The sequence below is a fragment of the Branchiostoma belcheri genome, unplaced genomic scaffold (genome assembly GCF_001625305.1).
Source record: "Branchiostoma belcheri isolate BF01 breed outbred unplaced genomic scaffold, Haploidv18h27 scaffold37, whole genome shotgun sequence".
NCBI lineage: Eukaryota > Metazoa > Chordata > Leptocardii > Amphioxiformes > Branchiostomatidae > Branchiostoma > Branchiostoma belcheri.
Window position 1 is genome coordinate 61052 of NW_017803987.1, and position 27991 is coordinate 89042.

The 27991-nt window shown below is 38.9% G+C and overlaps 1 protein-coding gene across 1 annotated transcript; it reads left to right on the forward strand.

The window, feature by feature from the left end:
- Positions 1-22: 22 nt before the first annotated feature.
- LOC109476273 (coiled-coil domain-containing protein 60-like) lies at positions 23-27905 on the forward strand. The gene is made up of 17 exons (XM_019777160.1): positions 23-284; positions 1481-1817; positions 10608-10718; positions 12876-12949; positions 14216-14419; positions 16209-16277; positions 16678-16839; positions 17417-17521; positions 18224-18323; positions 19317-19581; positions 21861-22020; positions 22585-22678; positions 23930-24030; positions 24423-24563; positions 25047-25205; positions 26107-26197; positions 27643-27905. Exons 2-17 carry the CDS (start codon positions 1524-1526, stop codon positions 27748-27750), a joined length of 2238 nt encoding a protein of 745 aa, XP_019632719.1. The 5' UTR covers positions 23-284; positions 1481-1523; the 3' UTR covers positions 27751-27905.
- The last annotated feature ends 86 nt before the right edge of the window (positions 27906-27991 follow it).

Sequence of the window (27991 nt, forward strand, 5' to 3'; positions counted from 1 at the left end):
AGGGAGTTTACATGGTGGAAGAGCTACTCAGGTGTTCCAATGGTTTCTAGTTCGCCCTGTGGTACTGAATCAGTGTCGGTCACAAATGGTGGCACCGAGTTTCGAGAACACTTCAGCTACTACAGGCCACCAAGCGATTGGGTACCGGCGTAAATTGTATATTCTAGCGGCATAACAGACGCAGGTGAAGTGGGGAAGTAAGAGCGACCTTCACCGCAGGCACGGAAGAAGTGTTGACGGGACAGCCTGCGATATTCCCCCGAGACCTTAGCGTGACTCCCTCGGTAAGTCTCAAGACGATCTCGATATCTCGTTATCAAAAACATTGCAAAACTGACCGATTTAGCAGCATGCTAGCTGCGATTTTCTGATAGTGATAGCGTTTCTGTATAAGTCTATCTTCGTGTTATGCTCAGAGTAACAGAGGGGTCATATCTAAGACTAATTTCAGTATTTTCTTTAAGTTTGTAAATTCGTGTCTTCTCAAAATGGCGGAGCCCCAAAAAACTTTTCAACTTCCAAGTTTCAGGGAAAAGACTCGAATACGTGGCGACTTTTGACTTTTTAACTTGAGGACTTTTGGAGAGAAATCTTTCTGTTATGGTACAGTTAATCTTGAAGTAAACTTTTTGGTACAGAAAACTGTGGAAAGGTTCCGTCTTTTGGATAGGTCGGGGGAGGGGGGCACTTTGTTTTGACATCTTTTCAATTCCATACACAGTATGTCTTAGAAGGGGAGATGAAATCTTTAGAGGAAATTCTTATGGGGGAAGGAAATTCTTTTTCACGATAGATAATCCACACTGATCTCATTGGTTGGTTCTTGACTTAATTAACTTTATTCATCAACACGAAAACAGTCAGGGCTGGGTGGAAAATTTTAATATACTTAATTCAGAGACAAAATAATAATTCACTTCTTGAAACTGTGTGTACCAGGTACCTTCAGATTTTGTATCTGTATCGATTTTCTAAAATTGGAACCAATTATATTGGTATCATCATACAACATTAGGCCACTTTATGATATTTCATAATATGAATGATAAATAATCGTCAGTTGAAAAATAAGACACCTTTACCATGTCTTTGGGAGTGTTTGTATGTGTGTCTGTTTGTCTGTCAATACGATAAATAAAAAGACTTAGAAAAATTGTCCTGATATTTGGTCTTGATGAGGGCCTTCATGCCCTTTTTTGTAAGGCGTTAAATCAGGCCTTTTTAGTCTTCGTAATTCGTAGGCAGCCTCTGCAAAAATCAACGTAATTCGTAATAGGACATTTAGCCGCAAATCGTTAAGTCATAATCAGCTCTGAGACTTAAACGTAATTTGTAAGCGGTGGCGAAAATTTTGCGTAATTCGTAATCACTAACCCCCCCCCATGCAGGCCCTCCTTGATGAGACCTCGAAATAATTAGATTTTGGGCCCCCTAGTGCCTTGTTCGAAACCTGATGTAATTTTCTGTCATTCCTTCACAGATGAGGTTGCGTTCGTTGCGTTGGATGTGAGGCGCGGGAATCGATGATGGCTCCCGCCAGCACGGCGCGACACGACCCGCGCTCGTACGTCCAGGTCAAGTCGCTCCCCATCCCGACGCAAAAAGGCCTGAAGCTCCAGGCGCGCTCGGAGACCGTGTACAACCCGACGACGCCAACGAGAGAGGAGGTTTTCCGCGAGAACTATGGCAGGAGGCTGAAGCAGACCACGAGACAGGGCTACCGCTCGCGTATCGATAAACCCTACCAGGAGCTGGGAGGTCCCATCCACTTAGACGAGAGAAAACTGATCTTGTCAGCTTTGGGACAGCTGAAAGAGGTTAGAAACTACATGGCTCTAAATATTTCTTTTCTGCATACTTACAGTAGTAGCCTGGTTACCAAACCTATTATAGCTCCCGAGTCCTACATCCTCTCCGCAAATAGAGGATGAAAATATATTACCTGTACCAGACAAATTTTACTACTAACACTCATTTTCTATCCCTTTCACTAGTTTCAGCAAAAAAAACTAGAAGGTGGACCTAGCCTAGTGCCTAGCTGTGTAAACTAGCAAAGTTAAACTGTATATTAAGGAAAATAACTTAAAGTTGCTTTAATTAAGGAAACAGTATAAGGAAAATTACCTGTACCAGACAAATTTACTAGTAACACTCATTTTCTATGTCTCTTTTACTAGTTTCAGCCCAAAAAAACTTTGAAGGTGGGCCTAGGCCTACACGTAGTCTAGTCCTAACTCACAATTTGTGAACTAACAAAGCTTTAAACAGTAAGGTATAAAAATGATCCAACCGACAGCTTTCTATTATCATCCTTAATTCTTACTCTCTGGTTCTACAATACATCCAGATGTCATATCTGATGCCATTGTTAGTAAAGAGACTGAACAGACACAGTAATTACTTGCACTGATACTACTGTGTCCTTTAACCACCTGGTAGAAAATTAGCTCCAACTCATTTGAGGCAAAGAAATTAGAAGACAGGAAAACTGAATTAGTCACACTTTCTTGTCTTTCACGCCAACAATGTTCAGGGAAAGCTTGAAAATGAAACCTATGCAGCCATTATTATCTGAGTAAATCAGTTAGAATAGAAAGACTTTAAAACATCTAGCACATCGCCTTGGAGAAATATAAAAAGAACTCTGCAGTCAAAAGTGCAGGACAATCTCTTATACACAATAATTTATAGAAGCATAAATATATGTTTTGAAGCCTTTTTTACGACACAGTAGATCAATGTAACATTTTTGGATATGTTTATACATCTTACAACATTGATTTATAACCACTTAAAATATCCATGCAAAATGTTAGCTCAATTAACAACGTGGTAAAAAAAGTCTGTTGAATTTACGTGACTTCAGCCTTGCCCTCCCTTCTCCTTTGTGTTCCCTTTACAAGTACGCTATACAGGTGACAATTGCCTTCCGCACGTAAACCACGATCAAATTACCGCTAAATCCAAAACAACCTGTTACACTGTAACACGATGTTTCCCACCGCATGGACCCAGTGCGTGTGTAGGTGGGAGGTTTTGTTTTCTAAGCCCAATTTTCTTGACAAAATCTCTGTGGAAAAACAGCAAAAAACTCTGATTGTTATGGAGGTTTTGTTTTCTATAACGTTAACCCCAATTTTCTGGACAAAATCTCAGTGAAAAAACAGCGAAAAATTCTAATTGCTATGGAGGTTTTGTTTTCTAAACGCCAATTTTCTGGACAAAATCTCTGTGGAAAAACAGCAAAAAATTCTAATTGTCATGGAGGTTTTGTTCTCTAACCCCAATTTTCTGGACAAAATCTCTGTGGAAAAACAGCGAGAAATCCTGATTGTTATGGTCAGGGTTTTGGTGACAATGTTGACAAAGCTTAACACCCATGTAAAGATAGGGATTACATGTATTAAGGCCTCACCAGGGAATAGGAGTCAAACTCAAAGTTTGTTTTCTAAGCCCAATTTTCTGGACAAAATCTCTGTGGAAAAACAGCGAGAAATTCTGATTGTTATGGTCCGGGTTTTGGTGACAATGTTGACAAAGCTTAACACCCATGTAAAGATAGGGATTACATGTATTAAGGCCCCACCAGGCAATAGGAGTCCAAGTTGGTGCAGAAATCTATACTAGGTAAATAATGACAAGAAAAACATTCAGTTCACTGTAGCAATAAATCTAAAGCAGTTGCTATAAAATTGTGTGTTTTTCATTGCTTTAAAACAAAACTTTCATGTCCTTACATTAATACAAAATGAACCAGGCAACTACTAGTAATATATATAGACTACAAATTAAATGTTTCAGAATTTTGTCCAGTCGTTTGATTTTGTACTATGTAACAATCTGTTTGGATATATTAGCCTTTATTAACATATCCGTTTTTTCTCTATCTTTTAAAGAAATTACTTGTGTTAATGGTAAAAATTGCAAGGTTATAGCTTTGTGAACTTTCGTGAAGTTTCATGCTAATCTTTGTAAAATCCAGGTTTACAAGTTCCAAACTCCACACAGTAACACACATGCACAAATCTCCTGGATACCTCTCAAACCGAGAGGCATGTTTTCCAAACAAGAGCAAAGTTCCAGCACAAATGTTTGCGTAATAGCCGGAGCGACACGACAAGAAGTGTCGCAGCGTGAGAATGAAGTGCTCGCTTTTAAGGTACTTCCGTTGTAAAAGCTTTGCCGTGTTTGGCCAGGTGACGCCGCAAAAACGGTCCGCAAACTTTACACAAACTCTCGCATGGGATTCCAACATCTTGTCCTGAAGGGCACTTGAAAAGGAAGGTTTGAACGAAACTGACAACTGTATTCAAAAACTTAGAATTTATAGGCTGCATGTTTAATAACTGTTCAAAATGGTCCCAAATCTTAGTAAACAAACAATCCCATGGGATTCAGGCATGTTTTCTTGAAAGGTATGAATATTGTGCAAAAAAAAGGAAGGTTTAAAACTTATACCTATGTTCATAGCTATAGGTTTACAGAATGAGAAGACTCCAACTGTATTTTAGATATTTAACTTGTTTTTCTTTCGTCCCTTGTTAACAAAAATTCTGCAAAACAAGTTTGAAGCAATGACAGATTTACACCTACTACTTTAATTCCTGATTTTTTCATCACAGTTAACAAATGGACTTTCTTTTTCCTGCACCTGTTGCCACTGTGAAAAAAAGTTCTGTGAACATGTCCACTTTTCTCAGACCGTGACATTTTGCTACTGTGAACATAGTGAATTACAGTATACGTAATTCCACTGTGTTACACTGTATCTCACCGTTGTCTAGCAACCTGTTGTGCACAAAATGAGGTCAACCTACCTTTATAGACTGTTTCATAATTGTGTTTGTGTAAGCAGTTATTACCTTCGCCAAGAAGGTTATGTTTTCAGGGGCGTTCGTGTATGTGTGTGTGTGTGTGTGTGTGTGTCTGTCAACACGATAACTTGAGAAGGTCTTGATGGATTGTCTTGATACTTGGTAGGTGGGTAGGTCTTGATGAGACCTCAAAATGATTAGATTTTGGGCCACCTGGCGGCTTGTCATGGTACTGCAGCAGAACTTCCGGTTTTGATATCTCATGATCCAGACATGCTAGGGTGACGAAATTTGGATGGTAGATAGCTCTTGTGCTGGGGATAAAGTGACATGAGTTTGCGCCTCCTAGTTGCTTGCTCTAGAACTGCAGGGGGGTTTAATGGACAAATGTTTAAAGGGGGATAACTCAAGAACCGATCGATGGATCATCGTGATTTTTGGTATGTAGGTAGCTTGAGTGATGCTTGACATAATGATATTACAATTATGCAAATAGGGATGTAATTTGCATAATTAATGAGGAAATTCTATTTATCAGCTGCATTCCATAATAGGAAGTTCAAGCTTGTGACATATGTTATTAAGAATGAGAGAAACACAGGCAGATATCGATTATGCAAATGAAGACTTAGTTTGCATAATTAATGAGAAAATATTATAATTGCATAGTGGTAACTGCCTGGAATTTTATACTTGGGTGTTTAAAAGTTAAGTTAAGGTGAACATAATTAAACATGACTTATTCAAATAAGGACCTCATTTGCATAATTTATGAGAAAATGTCATCATGGCATTCCTTGTTAAGATAAGACTGTCTTTTGGTGGAGAATATGATCAACAGATATAATTCATGCAATTGAGGATCCTATTTGCATACCCGGATTAATATATAATTTCTTAATCATAAAAGCTAACATCATTTGGCGAAGGTATGAGATCGTGGAACTCTAGTTCTAACCTGGAATTACAACAGGCACCCTACAGTGTTGTTTGTAGTAATTAAAGTTGTCAGTCAATTTACAGGGTCGAAATTCGTTTTTGGGAATAGGTGCACTGGTGCACCCAACCTAAAAAATTAGGTGCACAGAAAATATTTTGACTGCACCATATATAACAAAACCTAATTACAGATCTTACTGCTCCTCTTTTGAGCTTGAATCTAAAATGGGAGCTAACTTAAAAATCTTAAAGTTAAACTACTAACTGCTAACTTCAAAATCTTAAAGTACTACGGCAAAGGTTTTATTTTTTTTCTGACACTTAGATGCCAGGAATATCCTGTATATACTAATTTATACATTTAATATGTACAAAAATACTTACAAGAATATTTAGGTGCACCAGTGCATCCTCAGAAAAAAATTGGGTGCACAACTCCAATTTTGGGTGCACTAAGGTCTTTCGAGCCCTGATTTAAATCAAATCTCTTTGTATTGATTGGTTGGGAGTTTTGGGAGCTTGGAGGGCAAGTTACACAATGTACACATACACATACTGCAAACAGTTGATGGTATCTAATAAGAATTATAAGTAAAATATAAAAGTAAAGGTCGTCTAATAGCCTTTTTGAGGCCACAAGGGCAGTGGGTTGCCAATCCAAACATTAAAACAGATTTTGTTTTTACTAACGACTTGATTGTACACAGTTGCAACATCATTTAAGAGGGCCTGCAAGGGGGGTCCCAACAATGCTCTACGCTGAATTCGGAAACCTCTAGATTACGCTTTACGATAAATTCCAAGTGGCTACAACGCATTACGTAGAATTAAAACGGCCGATTACGCTCTACGGAAAAGGGCTTGCGGGCCCCCATTTAACTTGCACTGATTTGAAACACTAAAATCCATCAATGAAGGTTAGACATTCAGGTAATAATACTAGTATATGAAAGTAACTTCAAGTTACCTAAGTTCCTTGAAACAACTGGATAAATTTTGAAAACATGTACTCAGGCTATTTTGAGTGTGAATCTGAAGAAAATCCTCCTAGACTTAAAAGTATTCTGCACAAAGACCAGTAGCTTACTGTCATATGAGTGGACTGTGTTTCCCATTAACTCAAGAATGGTGGATTTACAAAATGTACTTATATCTGACCAGCTTGTAGTGTTAGTACAGTATAACAATGGGAAGGTAAAACTAGAGATTAAAATGCACCAGGTTTCGGTCCATTTTAGCAGTTAGAAAAGTCACTGCAGCCAGCAAAATGAATATTCCTGGTAAAAATATTGTTGCATTGAAAACTGTTCCAAAAAAAAAAATTGAAGGGGGGGGGTTGAAGAGCTTGGATTTTCTACTTTTTGACTCCCCTTTCGTTAGTATCCAAGGGCCTTGACCCCCTTCATCCAGGGGCCTTAGCCCCTTAAAAATTCTATCCAAGCGACTTGACCCCCCTATAATTTCATCCAAATCCAGGGTTAAACCCCTTCAATCCAAATCCACACTCACTAACCCCCTTATGTAAAACCCGACCTCTTCAACCCCGGCCCCCCTTCTCAGTTATTTTTCTGAATCAGCAGAATATCTTTTGATGACTTTTTCCAAGTTGGATCTCCTTATAAATGTATAATTGTTATAATTCTAAGTTGCTACTAACCTTCGTCAACATATATTTACCAGGTTTCATATTCTGCCACTTTGAAAAAATAGTGATGAGATATCTCTAGTACAGCAATCCTAGGTATGCACCTGTCAGTTTAGATATTATTATATGCCCATCTGGGCAAGAACATGCAATAAAGATTCATATCATATTCTTATTTATTAGGAACTGCATATTATACTGGGAGTGTTGCATTCAAAATCTCTTTAGACACATTTTTCAGGGTATTAAATATTTCGCTAGCCTCGGTAGCAGGCTTATAGAACTGGGGGTTTGGTGGTCTTCGCTCGGCTGTTTTCTGATTAGCCCAGTTCTAAAAAACGGGAGTAATTCCACCAGGCCGGCTATGTTGTCTATATGCAATCAGAAAATAGCACATAAAAGCTCCCAAAGACCATGAAGACCCCAAAACCCCCAGTGTTTGGCATGCTATGGAGGCTAATATTTCGCAACTTGTATAATGTAAGTGCGCAATTTTAAGGAAAAATCAGCAAAATATTGACGAGTACACTTTGTTTTCCCTTTCCAATATCTATATAATTGAAGGCTCGTTAATTCATTAACTACCTTACCTAGATAGCGTACAGGTGAACATAATGAACACTGTCTACAAAAGCTTGTGTACATATTGACAAAATAGCCAGGATGTTTGTGGTAAACATTTCACAAAGCCGTTAAGCCGTGTCAGAGTGTTTTCGTCCTGACATCTCGCGTTGTGTAGGCGACATTGCGAGGGTTTTGTTGCGTGATGCTCATTAAAAAGTATGCGGACAGTTGGCGTATACAACTGTCACTAGTGTGTAACCTAAAGCAAAGGACAAAAATGTAGTGCGTAAATCCAAAGAATATTCTTTTGTTCTGAAAAAGAATGATTGACATTTGCTATATAACATACCACTACTGTCTAGTACTATTTTACTAGCAAGTTTTAGAAGGCTCCAATTCTATAACCAGGATATACATTGTACTGAATTGAGCAGTCTCTTTTCTTTCTTTCGTATAGTTGTAACTAAACATGCCTTCTTAATAGTCTCAAAGGAAATTTTTCTAGAAGAATCCAACAAATTATGGAATAATCATATTAGCTAGTAAGAGAAGGAATCTTTATTATTAGAAGTTGCAAGGAAAGGTTGATACATAACATCTGTGTCCATAATATCACCAGGGTCCATAATATCGCCACCTTGAGAAACAGTGTGCTTAAAGATATTTTTACTGCAACATACTTTTGGCATGCACTCCTTCACACATCAAATGTACATGTACATACCTCAGAGGTATGTTGCAGTAAAAATATCTTTAAGCACACTGTTTCTCAAGGTGGCGATATTTTGGACCCTGGTGATATAATGGACACAGATGTTATAGAATAATTTGGAAAAGAATAAGAAGTTGTACTCAAACTTTAACCATGATGTTAAAAAGACATAAAATAAGGAAAAAGACATTGTCTTTGTAATTTTGGAATTCTGGCTTTTGCATAGGCACAATTGTATGTAAGTACAATGTAGTTAGTCAGTCATCACTGTAAAAAAAAATCTCATATTTGATTTCCTGCAATGTCGCATTAGATGGACTTATTCTTCTAATCCAAGCTCCATTCAGTCTTCTCTAATTCAGTAATTGTGCTTTAGAGTAAATACAAGCTACTTAATCCGCCACGGTGTATTCACCGCTAAAGCACGTCTCCATGGAGGGTTCCACCATTACTTAACGCAGTGCTTTGAACCCTTTCACGATCACTGAACTGTCACGGTAAAGTTCTCATTGTATAGACCGTTCCGCGCCCCGTGATGTGATTTCAAAAGAAAGGGGCACAATATGGGGACCTCCTTCAAGGCACTCAGTTACTTGTGGCAGGTTTTTGGTTTCAGATGACTTGGAGCTTGTAAAAATAATTATTTCGTCTCTGGTAAAGGTTTGGGACAGTTTCAAGTTAGGATGTCTTTCTGCAATTAAAGTTAATTTCTTTCACGTCTGCCAAGAAGGTTATGTTTTGTGGCTAGTGTTATTTCAGGTAATTTTCATCTACCAATAATTGCAGAAATTAACTTCATAACATTCAAGGAAAATGTTCGTAATTCTATTCTTGAATACAGACGTCTATGTTAAAGAAAAAAGAATGGTTTTATTGTCCAAACAGTACCCGTGCAGTCGCAGCCTTTATACGGCTGAATTGATGCAGGGTATCACATACATTGTAATAATCAATACAAATGACAAAGTTACAATAATCAAATAATACACATGATACACATATTTGTTCTACAATTATTTCTTGTGGAACTGTCGCAAGGGTCTATACGGCTGCCATTCGGCGCCACAAGGTGACCTCAATACGACTTTCCCCAACCGAAGTTAGGTACCCATTCACACCTGGGTGGAGTGAGGAAATTCATGTAAAGTGCCTTTCCCAAGGGCACAACGTCGGGCGCATGTTCAGACATGTCGAGGGTACGACGCGGAATCGAACCCGGGTCTCCCCGCTTCATAGTCGATTGCTCTAACCACTACACCACCCGACGCATCATGTTGTGTTAACAACTGAATTTCTTCTGTAGGGCCATCCCGAACTTTTTCCACAGTCCCTCACTTGGCAATAATGACAGAACACTGTTGATTGGTTGCTATTTGCTCAATCACTGAGGCTGAAATAAGAAGTTTGAACAAGGTGGAAGATTATGTTACAGAATGAGATGTAGTCACTAAGTCAGCTAAAACTAATTTTCCAAGAAATAAAAACTGTGAGTTTAAACTTCAAACATTGTGTCCTAAAAGTGAACCTCCAGAAGTCATCAAATGTTACATGTATTTAGAAGTAAGGTGTACCAAAAATTTCTACCCAATGCAACATTTTAGCACCTTGATTCGAACTATACTCTTTTAAAAGTATCGCCATGGAGTCAATAATTTTGGATTGAAAACTTTCACAGTCACACAATTCATGTTTCTAATATACACAATTCTTCATAACAGATTTATAATGACTATTCAATTTTATTTGTTGAGGAATCTTTTCAGACATGTATTTTGATTATTATCATGTAACCTGTAGTTTGTTTGTCTCCCTTATTAATTCCATCACGATCTAATGATGAAAAGATACAAACTTTCAAAAGGCTCAAGCAAAAAAAGAGTTACAGGTAACATTTTACTACAACTGATTAAGTCATTATGATTTTCTTTTCCAGCAAGAGGCAGTGGACCGAGCCTTGGCAGATAAACGGAGGGAGGAAGAGCAAGAACGGGAACAGCAGCTTCTAAAGGATGCAGAAGAACAGATACAGCAGCAGCAGAGAAGGGTTCGCCATGTTTGTCACTTGTCTTGTCTCTTCTGTCTCTTCTAGTCTGTGTTACACAATATCTCACTGTCAGGGGCTGACTGGCCATACACATCTAACACAAGAAAATCATTGATTTCCCTTTCGATTCCTAGAACTACCAAAAAAATGAATATATATAGGAGCTCAGGATTGGTTGTCACTACGAAAATCAGTCCTGACCAATAGGAGCTCAGGATTCTTTGTCACATGGAAATCTGTCCAATAGGAGCTCAGGATTCTTTGTCAATATGAAAATCAGTCCTGACCAGTAGGAGCTCAGGATTTTTTATAACTATGAAAATCAGTCCAATAGGAGCTCAGGATTCTTTGTCACTATGAAAACCAGTCCAATAGGAGCTCAGGATTCTTTGTCACTGTGAAAATCAGTCCTGACCAATAGGAGCTCAGGATTTTTTATAACTATGAAAATCAGTCCAATAGGAGCTCAGGATTCTTTGTCACTATGAAAACCAGTCCAATAGGAGCTCAGGATTCTTTGTCACTAATGAAAATCTGTCCAATAGGAGCTCAGGATTCTCTGTCACTGTGAAAATCAGTCCAATAGGAGCTCAGGATTCTTTTGTCACTATGATAATCAGTCCAATAGGAGCTCAGGATTCTTTGTAACTATGAAAATCAATCCAATAGGAGCTCAGGATTCTTTGTCACTAATGAAAATCTGTCCAATAGGAGCTCAGGATTCTTTGTCACTATGAAAATCAGTCCAATAGGAGCTCCTGATTCTTTGTCACTATGAAAATCAGTCCAATAGGAGCTCAGGATTCTTTGTCACTATGAAAATCAGTCCAATAGGAGCTCATAATTCTTTTGTCACTATGATAATCTGTCCAATAGGAGCTCATGATTCTTTGTCAATATGAAAATCAGTCCAATAGGAGCTCAGGATTCTTTTGTCACTATGATAATCTGTCCAATAGGAGCTCAGAATTTCTGTCACTATGGAAACCACAGCCTCCAACACCATGACAAACAGTTTTCAGTCTGACAATAATATAATCGGTCTGTCTTTCCACCATGTGCACAAAAGCATGTCAAAGAAACAACCCCACATTCATAAGTAACTTCATACCAAACCTGCACTTGACAATTTGCTTAAGTTTAGATCATTTCCTTCTGGTTGTTTCTTGCAACAGTTTATAATTAAGAAAAGAAAACAGGTTGATACGGAGGAAAGGGATGCATTCCTTCATACACACACACAAGGACCCTATCTTGGCAATCTTAATCCACTCCTCAGGTAGCACTGAAGCATCTCTTATCATTCTCTTCACATGGGGTTCTGTTAGGCCACACCAATTTAATTTCTTGGTTAACGGTTCGCCTGCTTCATCTTTTTCTGATTTGAAAAAAAAAAAATTCTGGTTCAGAATCAACTGCAAAATACTCATATTTTGCCCTGAACAGTTGAAAACAGTCCTTTTCGTCCTAATTGTTACAGTTAGTCCATCTTTCAATACACTGTAGTTTCATTAAAAGTTCAAAATTCATTGTCTGAATTTTGAACCAGCCTGGTGTGTTGACTACATGGCTCCTATTATACCAGTTTGGGCCATAATAGGATGCCTAGGCATGTTTTTATCTTTTTATTTTTTTCGCCCGCCCGCTCCATTATTTATCTAGAAAAATCCGTTAACCTAGAAATTAAATTGGTATGGCCTTATAAGAAATTCTCTTCTAGATGCATCTGGAACAAGAGTCTTCAGTCGGTATCTTATGTCACATGTGCTGAATATGGACTGATCTTAGTTCAGGGTGTGACGCAAGGATCAAAATGGCAGGACACCAGGCAGTCTCTAGGGTTTTGCCTGAGGTTTCTTTTCAATTTATGAGGATTGTTTTGTAATTAGTATCTTTTCATTGCTGTAGGTAGGAGTTAAGGATTCTGAGTTGCTTTTGTGAGAGTGAATCAGACTCTTATTCAAGGCATGGGGAAAGATTCTGAAGTAGTTTTATTTTAGGGTTGTTAATGAGATATCTGACTACGTACTGTAATATGTGATAGTTTCATGTATGACTGTTCAAAGTCATGTGGTAGATACAGTCACAACATGTTGTTACAGTTGATAAATATAGATTATATTAAGTAACAAGTTGTTTTTTTCTTTTTCATCGCAGACTGCTGCCCAGTTTGTCTTGAGGAAACAGAAAAAGGAGCTGAACAGTCTCAACAGCCAGTTTAAGAAACAGAGGTAAGAAGCAGCAGATGATGAACTTGCAGAATTGTCGTCCATGAATTTTATTATAAATCAGTGTGGCCTAGAGCTGTGTACCTAAACAAATTTTAGGTACAGGTACAGGTACAGGTACACAGGTTTAGGTACAGGTCCGGACCTGAACCTGTACCTGAACAATTCGACCAATTTATATGCTCTTTTGAACTCCTTCAATAACAAAAAAAAATTAATAAACTCGATAGTTAAGGTTTATTCTTTGTTTATGGCGAATGTTCAGATAAAATATAGGCAAAACTAAGATGTTTTTATTTTCATGAACACACTGTCCTTACACAGAGACCCATTGTGGACCAGCTATTTACACATTTGAGGTCACATATAGGCATAAAATTGGTGTGAAATTTTTTAGGTACAGTACCGGTACTGAGGGATTAGGTATTTTGGACCTGTACCTAATCAATTTTTCCGGTACAGTATCGGTACTGCGTACCGGTACACAGCTCTAGTGTGGCCTTATACTGAATTTAAAAAAAAAAACATTCCACTGTCTGTAGGTTCCCGATGCAGTCAGTGAGGCTGGGTAAGGGTCTGTTCTATCCTAAGGCCACACCAATTTAATTTGTTGTTTCTCGGATTTGCCCTGTCCGTTTTTTTCTGATTTGCAAAAAAAAAACCAAAAAACTTTGGGTTCTAAATCAACTGCAAAATGCTCAATGAAAGACATATTTTGGCCCCAACGGTTGAAGACAGTGACTGTCCTTTTCTTCCTTAAGTTGTTAATAAAGTTTTTCAATGTAACAATGCAATTTAAAAGGTCAAAATCTATTGTTTTAATTATAAACCAGGCTGGTATGTTCACTTCATGGTTTGTACTATAACATTTCTGGCTATCATGGGGTGCCTTGGTCTGTTTTTTTTTCGCCCTGTCTCTTCATGATCATATTTTTCTGAAAAAAATCTGAGAAACAACAAATTAGATTTGTGTGGCTTAATCTCTGTGGTTCTCCCCAGGTCCCTGATGCAGTCAGTGCGGCTGGGTAAGGGTCTGTTCTATCCTAATGTCTGTGTTCTCCCCAGGTCCTTGATGCAGTCAGTGCGGCTGGGTAAGGGTCTGTTCTATCCTATAATCTCTGTTGTTCTCCCCAGGTCCCTGATGCAGTCAGTGAGGCTGGGTAAGGGTCTGTTCTATCTATTAATCTCTGTGTTCTCCCCAGGTCCCTGATGCAGTCAGTGAGGCTGGGTAAGGGTCTGTTCTATCATTATGTCTGTGGTTCTCCCCAGGTCCCTGATGCAGTCAGTGCGGTTGGGTAAGGGTCTGTTTCGCCTGATGAATGACGAGGAAGCGGCGCACGAGGACGCCCAGGCCGAGCAGACGCGCCGACAGGAGATGGAGAAACTGTCGTCATGGCAACCACCAACGGCGGGTTCCTCCTCCGACGAGGAAGACTCTGATGATGACTTGTCTAAAGACGAGGACTTGGGAAAGTAAGTTTTCTTAGCTGTGGTTAACGTCTACTAAAATACCTCCACCGGTTCTCATATATCCAACACAAGATGTCACCGGTCAGAATTATGCTTAGACATTATATCAAGGCTTAAACTTGATTCCCTGTTTTTAGTTCAAGGCTCGAAATACTTTTTTCTGTATAACAATTGCCACAGGTGTATCCACAACTCAAGCCCGCAGTAAACACACACAGCTGTTAATGACTTTGAACCAGCAACCTTCTGTCTCCTTAAGCTAATCAACCACTCTTGATTTGACGCTACGTGACAACGTATTTGAAAATCACTTACAAGCCAATGTTACTAGATTTTTCTGAGTTAGCACTCTTACAAGTCTAATGTGGCTGCCAAATTGGTCTTTCTAGTTCTCCTCAGGACAATACTGACTGGATAATATATACTTTCTGCTGCTAAAAAGGAAAAGTAGTCCATAGCCTTTCTTTCAGGCAATACATAGGGGCATTGTTGGAAAAAGTAGCTTCGTGAGTCAATATCAGAAATCTGAGTGTCACTGACTGTAAGGAAAATTAAAGTAGTAAAGGGGCTACAAAATGCTAACAGGTGCTTCAGAGTTTGATTTGAACTTAAAAGAACTTCAATAATTATCTATTGATTCAATGACTCAATGAATAATGAAACTTATTTCAGAGAAGAAACTCTTTACAATGTCACTGAACAACAGTGCGCAAACGATTGTTGCTAGGATGTGACTCAATTTGCGATAAAAAGTTCCAAAGTGTAAACTAATTATGGTGTAATTTATAGGGTGCAAGTAGATAGATGTAGGCAGGAGTGATCGTTAACTGTAATTAACGTGAACATTAATCAATATTAACGTAAAAATTAATCAATATCAATGTGAACGTTAATCAACAAGGTTTGACAGAACTTATGGCAACATGTTGGAATGGCTCTGTAGAAATTGATTTAACTACAAGTAATCGTAGAAGTTGATCTGGTGAAATTCCTGTAGTGCTTGAAAACTAAGTGTCCACAAAAGTGTGTTATAAAACCAAGCAATACCATATTTATCAGGGCAATAAGAGCATGTCAATATAAAATTGTCATTTTTCAAACTTGTAAATACATGTAATTCAAAAATGCATTAATACTTTAAGAGCATGTAATATTACATTGTCATTTTTCAAACTTGTAAATGATTAAAAATGCATTAATACTTTAAGAGCATGTAATATTACATTTTCATTTTTCAAACTTGTAAATGATTAAAAAATGCATTAATACTTTAAGAGCATGTAATATTACGTCGTCATTTTTCAAACTTGTAAATGATTCAAAAATGCATTGATACTTTAAGAGCATGTAATATTACATTGTCATTTTTCAAACTTGTAAATAATTAAAAATGCATTAATAATTTAAGAGCATGTAATATTACATTGTCATTTTTCAAACTTGTAAATGATTAAAAAATGCATTAATACTTTAAGAGCATGGATTGTCATTTTTCAAACTTGTAAAAATATCAATACTTTAAGAGCATGTAATATTATATTGACGTTGTCATTTTTCAAACTTGTAAAATAATTCGAAAATGCATTTACTTTAAGAGCATGTAATATTACATTGTCATTTTTCAAACTTGTAAATAATTCAAAATAATAATTATTTTACTTTTTCAGAGATGCACACTTGGATAAAGAAATATTGACAGCTGAGTAAATTGTGATACAGAATCATGGTGCCTATGTCTTTTTGTTATAATTGTTATATCATAACGTTTTCTGTTCTGTTGTCTCCCTCCCAGGTTTTTCCAAACAGAAGTTCCAGAGGGGAGCAGTTCGAGAACAAAAAGTGCTGCTACGAGTCATGCTGGGTAGGTGGAACAAAATAAAGACATAGTTGAAAAGAAAAAGTTGGAAGATTGAGTCGAACTCACAAGTCTGTCAGTTGGATTATAACGTTACATGTAAATTTCTTACCATCTTCAAGAATATTTTATAAAGAAAGTTAATATGTGTTGCACTTTTCTTTCTAGAATTTGACAATAATAATATTACAAAACAATATAACATATATGATAATAAAACATTGTCAATTGCTTGTTCAACATGAAATACCACAGTGACTGTATACATAAGGCTTACATGTTGGTGAAGTTAGCAGCAGTGAATTGAGTATTGCCTTTGAATCTTACATTTGCTAACTTAGAATCTTTGATTGACTCAAACTGCACATCATTTATTAATTTCTTTCCTTCTGTCTTATTCCTACAGCACAATTGACATCGCGGCCCAGTCGGAGTTTGCACCGTCCGTTCGCACACGTTCCGCCGTCAGCACGAAGAAGAAGAAAGGTCCGCACAGCGCCCCTCCGCGACCTTTCACCCCCTGTTACTCCAACATCAACGCACACCAACCTGCAACACCCATTGAGCTGTAAGTCGCTGTGTTTGAGGTTAAGGCTATGTATCTAGTATGTATGTAGACAAGTATTATTTTATAGTAATTAGCAACCCTGGACCTCAAGTAACCCTGGACCTCAAGTAACCCTGGACCACGCTATGGTCCATTGTTGTTGTTTTTTTGCTTGTGGAAAAGAGCTAGGGGAATTTCCGGGTACAATGAAGCTGTGAATACATATTAGTTTCTGTCTCAATCCTAAGGAAGTCCAGGCAATGTTCCCTGACTGAGCCATTTTGAAATTTTCAGATTCTGAAACACTGTATCCTGCATTTTGAGTGACAAATTTTTACAGCTCTTTCCATATCTTTGATATACACACGGATTTTTGTGTCTCAAAAGTGAAGGATTTGGCAAAATTTTTGCCTGTCTCGAACAGCAAAATTCTACAGTTGAATGATGAAATGCTAGACAAATGTTGGCTAGAACACTCACAGGGTACAGGTACAGATCCAAACCTGTGTACATTTTGTACCTGTTCTAATGTACCTAACATTGGTTTATGTACACAGCTGTACTTGTTTTCTAACTCCATTTTTTTCCCCCGTGACAGAGAAAGTTTTTTCCGTCAGCTGTGTGCTCTGAACTGGATCCTGGAGTCCATGTCTCTGGAGGGTCCCAGTGTCATGATGCCCATCTCTTCATGTTGGGACCTCAAGTAAGAAAACTGTTTCATATTGTAGTATCATGATTTCAATAGCATTGAATGGTCGAGTGGCTAGGGACACAATATCGAGAGGTGGAGGTTCGATTCCATGCACAAGATGGAGAGGTGGGGGTTCGATTCCATGCACAAGATCAAGAGGTGGGGGTTCGATTCCATGCACAAGATTGAGAGGTGGGGGTTCGATTCTATGCACAAGATCGAGAGGTGGGGTTCGATTCCATGCATACACAAGATCAAGAGTGGGGTTCGATTCCATGCATACACAAGATCAAGAGGTGGGGGTTCGATTCCATACATGCACAAGATCGAGAGGTGGGGGTTCGATTCCATGCACAAGATCGAGAGGTGGGGGTTCGATTCCATGCACAAGATTGAGAGGTGGGGGTTCGATTCCATGCACAAGATTGAGAGGTGGGGGTTCAATTCCATGCATTCCTTTGGCTTAAGACATTGGGAAAGCCACACGACTTTCCTCACTCCACCCAGGTGTAAAATGGGTACCTGACTTCAGTTGGGGAGGTAAAAGGCGGTGGAAAGAGAAGGATGGGCTTCACCTTCCAATACAGTGGTCTTCACAATTGGTTTACATCCCACTGCCTCTACAGCCTCAAAAAAGGCTTTTATATATGGGACTACCTTTTTTCTGTAATCAATATTTCATTCATTAATATTAAACATTATGATAATTTACAGGGAACCCGGAGGTACGAAGACAACCCAACAGAAACTGAAGAAGGAGAAAATGACGGAGACAAAGTGGGCCCAGTTCATCTCACAGCCAAGAATAGACAGAGTTAGACAACTTACTGTTGTTGTTTTTTTTTGTTATGGAAGATTTTTAGTGCTATGGAAGAATTCAAATGTATTTTCAACACCAAGATCGAATGTATTGGTTAAACATTACACATCAAATTTTCGACCAATCTTCTGTCTTCTTCAGTCTGTTTTGCTATCAGGTACTCAGTTGTCTTATAAAAAAGGATCAGATAACTGGTCAAAAATATATCTTCAGAATCTGTTTTAAAGTGGTTGAACAGTAATTATGCTATTTCTTATTACCAACAGAAATAAAATTTCATCGCTCATATTTTGCATTTGTAGCAAAACAGACTGAGTTTCAAACCGGCTGCTGTAATTACTACAGTTACTGTAACTGTTCTTCTGTAATGTTAGCTTCATTTTCGAACTTGACCTTCGTCTTTGCTACCCCTACTTTTCTACTAAATATTGTGCACAACCACATACCAAAACAGACAAAATTTCAAAATTTGGAATGTGGTCGAACAGTAATAATATGCTATTTCTTTTTACCAACACAAATAGAATTTCAATTTGCTCATATTTTGTATTTGTAGCAAAACAGACTGAGTTTTAAACTGGCTGCTGTAATTATTACAGTAACTGTAACTGTTCTTCTGTAATTTTAAATTCATTTTCGAACTTCACCTTCGTCTTTGTTACCCCTACTCTTCTACTAAATATCGTGAACAACCACATACCAAAACAGACAAAATTTCAAAATTTGGAACGTGGTCAAACAGTAATTATATGCTATTTCTTTTTACCAACACAAATAAAATTTCATTGCTCATATTTTGCATTTGTAGCAAAACAGACTGAATCTTAAACCGGCTGCTGTAATAATTACAATTACTGTTCTTATGTAATGTTAACTTCATTTTCGAACTTGACCTTCGTCTTTGTTACCCCTACTTATCTACTAAATATTGTGAACAACCATACCAAAACAGACAAAATGTCATTCTCATATTTTGTGTTTATTTAGCAAACCAGACTGAGTATCAGACTAGCTGCAGGGTCTCGTCGACCGTCTAGCGCGCGGAAAGTCTCCATCGCTCGCTCGCCGAGCGTCAGCAGTCGTCCCGGGAGTCACAGCTCCGGTCGGGTCTCCCCAGGACCCCCCTCCCCCAGTCCCGTACCCCCCACCCCTCCCACCCCGACGGTGACCACCAGCCCGGTAACCGCTCCAGACATCGTGGTTAGTGAAGATGTACCAGAGGCAGATGAAGTGGATGAGGTGTATGACAAAGGTAGGTACATGTAGCAGGAATATTATGAAAGTTTCTATGCTTGTTTGTTGCTTACAGGGCTCCAGACTAACTTTTTAACTTTAAGGAGCGCCAGTGCTCCCAAAGTCTATGGGCATCACTATGCAGGAATGTCTTCAAGTTTTTACCTCTGGAAGGAGATATCCTTACAAATGTATATGGGAAGGTTACCGTATTCTTTTGAGTTATTTGAACTTTGCAGCATAGTGGGTTTGTCGAATGTCTTTGATTTTTGGTATATGATTATTGATTGGGGTCCAGATGATGCATTTTGTTTTTCTTTCTGTGTACCTGATTGTACAAATCATATTTATATTTTCAGGTATTAAAATAGAATAATTTGACCCCTCAGAGTGGAGTCAATAGCCATTGTCCACATTATAATAGAAGTAATGTCATGTTAGTCTAATTGGCTATACCAAACTATCGGTACTTTAAGGATGGAAGGTGGTAGTGTAAACCTGTATTTAACTTTGTATTCACAGCTATAATAATTGCTATAATATTAAGTTTCATAAATTCTATGTTGTTTGCTTAATGTCAATCATTGCAATCAATTTTTTTTATTGCTAATGTGTAATACTATGAAATTTTCAGGGATCCAGGGACACCTGAAAAACAGCTGCAGGTCACAGACCTGAGTGTTATTTTAACTCATAAAATAAACAAAAAAATAATTGATCAGAAATGAAATCATATGGCCATGTAGAAACTGTCTAGTTCTTCCCTTTTCAGCCAACACAAGCAGATCTAGAAGGAGTAGAAAATACAGTAGGTCCAGAAAGGATGGCAGTAAGTCAGAGGAACACCTCAGCACCACACTAGGTCACCAAAACCTACACAGTTATCACTAACCAATCTGGTGATAATTGGACGTCTGTCAATTTAATATTCACCAATTTCACACTTCCCATAATGCCTTGTAATGGGCACGGATATGACATAAGACCACCCCCTCCCCCTTCCTCGATGTAATATTTCCAACAAGTTCTATCAACAAACTGGTCAACAATTGCTTTTAATTTTTTCTCTAGTACAAAGCACATGCCATAATTGTATTTTTGTTGGAATTAGAGAAAATGACGTACCTTCTATCGTTCTACCTTCTACCGAAGACTCTCCTACTCGCACGGTCGCATTACATATATTAGAATGATAGAAATTACGTCATTTTCTCTAATTCCAACAAAAATGCAATTATGGCATGCGCTTTAAGAGAAATAATTCAAAGCAATAGTTGACCAGTTTGTCGATAGAACTTGTTGGAAATATTACATTGAGGAAGGGGGAGGGGTGGTCTTACGTCATATCCGTGACCGTTACTAGGCATTGTGGGAAGTGTGAAATTGGTGAATGAGGGGAAATTTATTTATGTCCTTAGTAAAAATTTGTAAGATGTAATACTTAGAAGTGTCATAATTCTACCTGGTACAATGTAGATTAAGACCACCACATGAAGAAAATAATTGAATAATTGTAGAATAAATGCAACATTCAGTAACCTCTGAGATACATGTATGCGGGTTGGTGGAAAAAGGAGTCCAGTCCGATTGGCGGAAAAAGCAGTCCAGTCCGATTTGGGGGTGGAAAAAGCAGTACGGTAGTTTCTACGAAATTCTACGAAAGACCACACTCAGGCACATTTTTTTCTTGTGTGTGTACTTCTAGTTTCTATGGGTACTTCAAGTTTCTATGAGTACTTTGAGTTTCTATGGGTACTTCAAGTTTCTATGAGTACTTTGAGTTTCTATGGGTACTTCAAGTTTCTATGAGTACTTTGAGTTTCTATGGGTACTTCGGGTCTCTATGGGTACTTAGAGTTTCTATGCTTTTTCCACCCCCAAATCGGACTGGACTTCTTTTTCCGTCAATTGGACTGGACTCCTTTTTCCACCAACCCCATGTATGTTCATTTCATCAGAAAATGATATCCACTGTACAGTTCAAGACATTCTGAAAAGGCTTTCGATGGCACGATGTTTTTAAATATTAATGTGGCAGTCTTTCAGTACCTGGCAGAATTAAGATTATTAAATAATGATAATGAATAATTGGTGGATAAAAAGGCACTAAACCTGGAATAATTTCACAATGCAAGGAGGTAGCAAGGTCTTAATGGAGGAATGAAGGTCACTGAAAACGTAAAATGTACCATTGATAAAAATGCTTTAAAATTTCTCAACAACAGACCAACAGCCCACATACATCTGGCATGTTTACAAGTTTGTAATTTTCTGGAATGTTCTGTTATTTTTCTACAGCCCTTCTGAAGTTCCTGTCAGATATCAGTGCAGACTTGCAGAAGGAGGCTGAGGAGGGGTTAGCGCAGGACGGAGACTTGAGACCGGGGAGCGCGGAAGACTCTGCCTCCAGACGGGACACCCCCACTATCACAATCAATTCTCCCAGGGCTGTGGACAGGTGAGGAATTTGTTATCAAAAGTTAAATGTTGAACACTGAAGAGATGATCTTTCACTCAGAACCTTGTCATAACTAGCCTGGGTGCTAGACTGTTTGCAGGGCCTACATAGGCCAGTTCCTTGACTCCTGGCCCCAATAAAATTATACCACAGCCCCCCTCAATTAGGCCCTGATTCACACTCGTCTGGCTAACTCTGGGCAGTAGTGTGTTATGGGAGTCTGACATCCAGTCTATGTCATAACAGGGAAGGCTCTACAAGAGAAATTACTCTACTCTTGCTCTTTGAAATTCCAACATCTCAATAAACAGACCACAGTTTAACATCCTGTCTTAAAAAAGCCTTTCCAGTAATGTTGGGTGAGCAACAACAGCCGGGATTCAAACTCACAACTTCTTGGTCCATATAGGCAGGGCCACTAACAACTGGACTACGCAAAGACTACATGTAGTACTGTACCATATTTCAAACTAATATAAACTTTTAAGACATAGTACAACTACATCCATGACTTAAAAAATTACCCTATAGTAAGCTCATTACATGTGTATATTTCTTCCTCAGAATGTCCATGCAGACGGTGGGGAGGGGGGCACGAGCCATGATGGCGCTCAGGAAACAGTCGCGTGCTTACGGCATGCCAGGATCCGCTCGAAATGTAAGTCTGGAAAACTCTTTTAAAACACACAATTTGGTGTTTCCCAAATGTAGTTTAAGTGAAGAATTGACACACAGTAACATTTGTGGCAATTATACAACTTCTGATGTTTCCTCAGTCTTGAATTGTATTCATCTAAAGTTAAAAGTCTGAAATATGTACTAAACTACAATGTAATTCTAAAACCTATTGTTAACAACAATCTTCTTCAAACCTTCTTCAATGTTGTTGTATTTCTGAGCAGCTGTCCTAACATTGAGGATTGATATACCAGTAAGTCAAACATAAGATGTACATGACTGTGTTGTGTAATATGTGTAAGGCCACACCAAGTAAATTTTATGGATGACGTCCGCGCGAGCATTGATTTTGGCCTGTTCTGTAAGAAATCCCGCTTCCTGTAACCTGTTCTGTAAGAAATCCCGCTTCCTGTAACTATGACCAAAGAGTCACGACAGTGTCGCAACTCGTCAGATTGACGTGAAACCCGTAACGCGAGAACAGGACAAGACGACAACCTGATGTTCCACCTGATTTATTGCTGTAATGATGAATAAAAGACTTCTTGCTTGTTACACTGTGTCACCTCATTCAATTTGTGTCCTAACATTTGTCGTCTCTTAGTATATTTCTGATCTAGGCCTCTTGTTTTTTAGGGCCCTTCTTGTTTTTTTTCGCCCTCTCGCATTAGGTTTAGGGTCTCCAAAGGACGTCATCCATAAAATTTACTTGGTGTGGCCTAATGTCTAATGTTACACAAACCACCTGTTTTTCTAGTCTCTTAAACTGTTCACATAGTCTGCACTTGCAAGCTTGTACAGTATGACAAGTTGGCGATCAAGTTTGGATTTCGAACAGTCCCCAAGTTGTAACGTACACATCTAGTTGAACATTGCACTGTAAAACACATTGATGCAAACAGTTAAATTTACACATGCTTAATTTATAGGACTGATGTATAATTCATTGTTTGATAGTAAAATAAGTAGTACCTGTTTTATTACATTAAGTTTGTTCTTAAAGTTTGACATCTGTGTTCACATCATTGATGTCCTGTTCAAGGTTCAAGGCATGAAATTTCAACCAACTGTGACTTGACTTGGCTACATTTGAAAGCAGTAGAAAGGAGTAGAAAGCAACTTACAGTACTAGTATAAAAAACTTACACAGAGTTTTGTTGGAGTTTTGTAATTAGGATTGCCTGTTGTGTTAGTATAATTTTTTAAACATTTGTTGAACTTCTGTCACCAGCCCTCCCCCACAGATGAGGTGCGTTCACAGCTTGCTGACTACAGACTCAGGGGAACCCCTTCCACACCCTCCACCAAATCCCTGCCTGCCAGACCTCTTAGGTACATGTTCCCTTTAGTAGCCTCTCAAAATTTTCAAAATTCCAACTACTAGATAAATATAATAGTAAGTTAATATAAATTAAAGTATCTTTTACATTTATCATCAATTTATTGAAGTCGGGTATGGGACCTGATCAGAGGCTCAGAGTGTCAAAAGAAATATTATTGTCAATTCTACCAATTCTGGCAATGCTAACAGATATACTGATTCGAGTCTGTAGGTTAAAAGATAATTTAAAAAACAGTTAAAACTTATCAGTTTGATTCATGTCACAGTGACTTTAGATTTAAGTGAATTGACTTGAAATTTAGGAATTGTATCTGGGAAAGCACCCAAAAATCCTGATTGTAGTCTTGTATCTAATTATCCATTGCGTCCCATGCATTCCCAGCTCGCCAGCGTACTTTGCGCTGTACATGGACTTCCCGAGCGTGCGGCAGCAGGGCATGCCGCTGGAGATGAAGCAGAGGTTTGCAGACGTCACGGCTGAGAAGTCCCTCACTCTCCACGACAATCTGGAGGCTCTGGACAGGTGAGGTGGAAAGATTGTTTGTTTTTGCATAACCGGTAAACTGGCTTTAGGCATAACACACCTGGTCCAGTTTTGTACATGCACGCACATCCGGTACAAGCTGCGTAAGACCTGACTGTAAGGTTTGAACCACTCACACCGGGAAGGACCCCTACTCTTTTCGATAAGTGCAGCGGGATCTTAAACGTGCGTGGGGTGTGGCTGTCCCAAACACGGGACCTCCATTTAACGTCCTATCCGAGGGACGTCGCTAACCAAAGCTATAGACTAAGGTTCTCATTTACACCTGAGTGAAGTGAGGAAAGTCGTGTAAAGTGCCTTTCCCAAGGGCACAAGATCAGTGACATGGGTAGGGTTTGAACCCGTGACCTCTTGGGTGTGAGCCGAACACACTACCAACTGCACCACACGACCCCACTGTTCATCTTTGTACAATGTAAAAAGATACAAGGCTTATTAATAACATGTACTTGTATTCTTCAGGAAAAGAAAACAGAAGTGTGAGACTAAGTTCCGGACGCTGGGCCACCCGACCAGTTTCTTCCGTGCGGTGGATAAGATGAAGACGGCGGTGCAGGAGGAGGAGAGACGGGAGCAGGAGGAGTACGAGAACCTGCGCCGACAGAAGGTCCACGCTCCATGGTGGGTTCTGGACTACTGTCATCATTTTGTATTTTGTCATAGCTGGGCTGTGATAAAGTTTGATATGGGTGTTCCAGCCCGTGTAATAACTGGTACAGCCTGGGTTCTTTATGTGGGCTTCCAGATATTCCATAGAATCATTAATTTTAAACGCGTTTCATCTAAGCCACATGTACTGCTTTCAAAGATTCGAATACCCGATTTGGACGTTGGAATTAACGTTGCATTTTTTGGTTTTGGACACCAAATGTTGCCTCATTTTGGATTCTTTGGTGGGTATGACATAAATAAAATACAACACGGTGTATATCGCATCACCCTTGGTCCCAGCCCTCCCGCAGGTTGGATCACACTCCAGCCTTCGTCCGATCTGACCCGCGTGAGTGAGTGAGTAAGTGAGTGAGTGAGTGAGAGTGAGTGAGTGAGTGAGTGAGTGAGTGAGAGAGTGAGTGAGTGAGTGAGAGACTGAGTGAGTGAGTGAGTGAGTGAGTGAGTGAGAGAGTGAGTGAGTGAGTGAGAGACTGAGTGAGTGAGTGAGTGAGTGAGTGAGTGAGTGAGTGAGTGAGTGAGAGTGAGTGAGTGAGTGAGTGAGTGAGTGAGTGAGTGAGTGAGTGAGTGAGTGAGTGAGTGAGTGAGTGAGTGAGTGAGTGAGTGAGTGAGTGAGTGAGTGAAAGAGTGAGATGTTACATGGTTGACGAGTTGGATTAATCTGTTGCTTAGCCTGTCATTCTTGTCCCTTAGGTTCTATAGTTCTGTGTCATATGGGATTAGGGTAGAGATGTCACTTCCAGTTTCTTCCAGTGGTGTCTAGTATCTGGATGGACACAAGAAGTACTGGAAGTGCACAGATTAGGAAGTTGAAGTTACCAGACTTAGTGTAAGGTGTTTTTTTCCCCCACAGGTATAAGGACCTACAGGAGAACCTGCCACCAAACATCAGGGACGACAGATTCTGTCTCAACATCCTGGAGAAAATCTCCAGATACGGCATTGTAAGTACAGGGAACTAGTTATTTCTAAATGAAAATATTCATGAACACCCCCAAACTAGTGCGTGTGGACGAATATAAAAAGATCCAGCAAAAAAAAAAATTATGCTAAACCACTGGGATACAAACTTTGGTATTGTGATTTTGCGATAGTACAGAGTGACTTTTACAACATGCTGGCCTTTTTGCGGCATTTACATGTATGAGTCAGCACTGTACTGAGTTCTTGAGTTCTGTCGAGCTTCGGCAGCCTGGGTGCCACCTCCCGTAGTTACTGCCGGCTCTCTATTGTCACCAGATACCATGGACTACGGAGGATGGCATCCAGGCCAGAGCCTTGGATTTTTTTTTTTAAGCAGGCAAAAATCAATGCACACATGGATCCATAAAATTAAATCAGTCTTATTAAAATACCAACTTTCCGTCCTCCCCTGCCCAGGTCCAGTTGGACGGCATCAGCAGAAGGTACAGTCCTCACCAGTTCCTCAAGGTCCTGTCCACACTCCGGCCATGGGAGCTGTGTGCTCCTGATATCAGCTCTGCTATAGAGGTACGACATACCCCCAGTATTTTCTTCATTGTTAGAAATCTTTCCTTTAGCAATTTAGCAATAGGAGAACATGAAAACAGTGGGCTAGTCAGAGGAAAACTTGAATCTATATTATTGGGAACTCACTGCAACTGCATAGACTTTCCCCTTAAGAACATGCACTGTTTAATATTAAGGCCACACCAATTTAATTTGTTGGTTCTCGGATTCGCCTCTTCGTTTTTTTCTGATTTCCAAAAAAAAAAATTGATTCTGGTCCTGAATCAACTGAAAAATGCTCATGTTTTGCCCCAAACAATTGAGGAAAGTCCTTTTCTTCCTTACTAGTTGTTACAGTTTTCCCATCTATCATTGCAGTGGTATGATTAAAAGTTCAAAATTCAATGTTTAAATTTTAACCCAGCCTTTTGTGTTGACTTCATGGCTCATTTCATAGCATTTAAGCCTATAATAGGATGCCTAGACCTGTTTTTATTTTTATTTTTTTTCACCCTGTCGCTTCATGTTTTTTCTGAAAAAATCCGAGAACCAACAAATTAAATTGGTGTGGACTAACTGATAATTCTATATGACTGATGAACCTCTTCAACGATGTTAGAAATCTTTAAGTAGAAATTTAGAAATAGGAAAACATCAAAAGAGTGGGCTGGGAGGAAAACTATTAATAGGAATCTAAGTGTTGACATTTCTCTTTGAATCATTATTCCCAAATCAAAGGACCAACAATTTGAGAACAACTGCAATCTACATTGTACATGCTAAATGTTATTACTGTATGTAAACATTATATAATAATTTCTTTTCTAGGGATCTGAAAAACAAGAATTATGTTGATCTGATGATTCACAAAAATCTATCATGATTATGAATATTCATCTAAATCTTTGTCTTTCCACAGTTTGTTCGAGAGAAGATCATTGAGATGCCAACAGAGGATTATGAAGAGTGGCTGGACACCAGACTACAGACCAGGGCCAAAAGTGCTCCCCCTGGGGGGAAACGGTAGCACTGCAGGACATTTTCCAGCCACGAGATGATCCCTAGGAAGTTTTGTAAGGCCACACCAAGTAAATTTTATGGATGACGTCCTTTGCAGACCCTAAATCTAATGCGAGAGGGCGAGAAAAAAAACAAGAAGGGCCCTAAAAAACAAGATGCCTAGATGAGAAAAATACTAAGAGACCACAAATGTTAGGACACAAATTGAATGAGGTGACACAGTGTAACAAGCAAGAAGTCTTTTATTC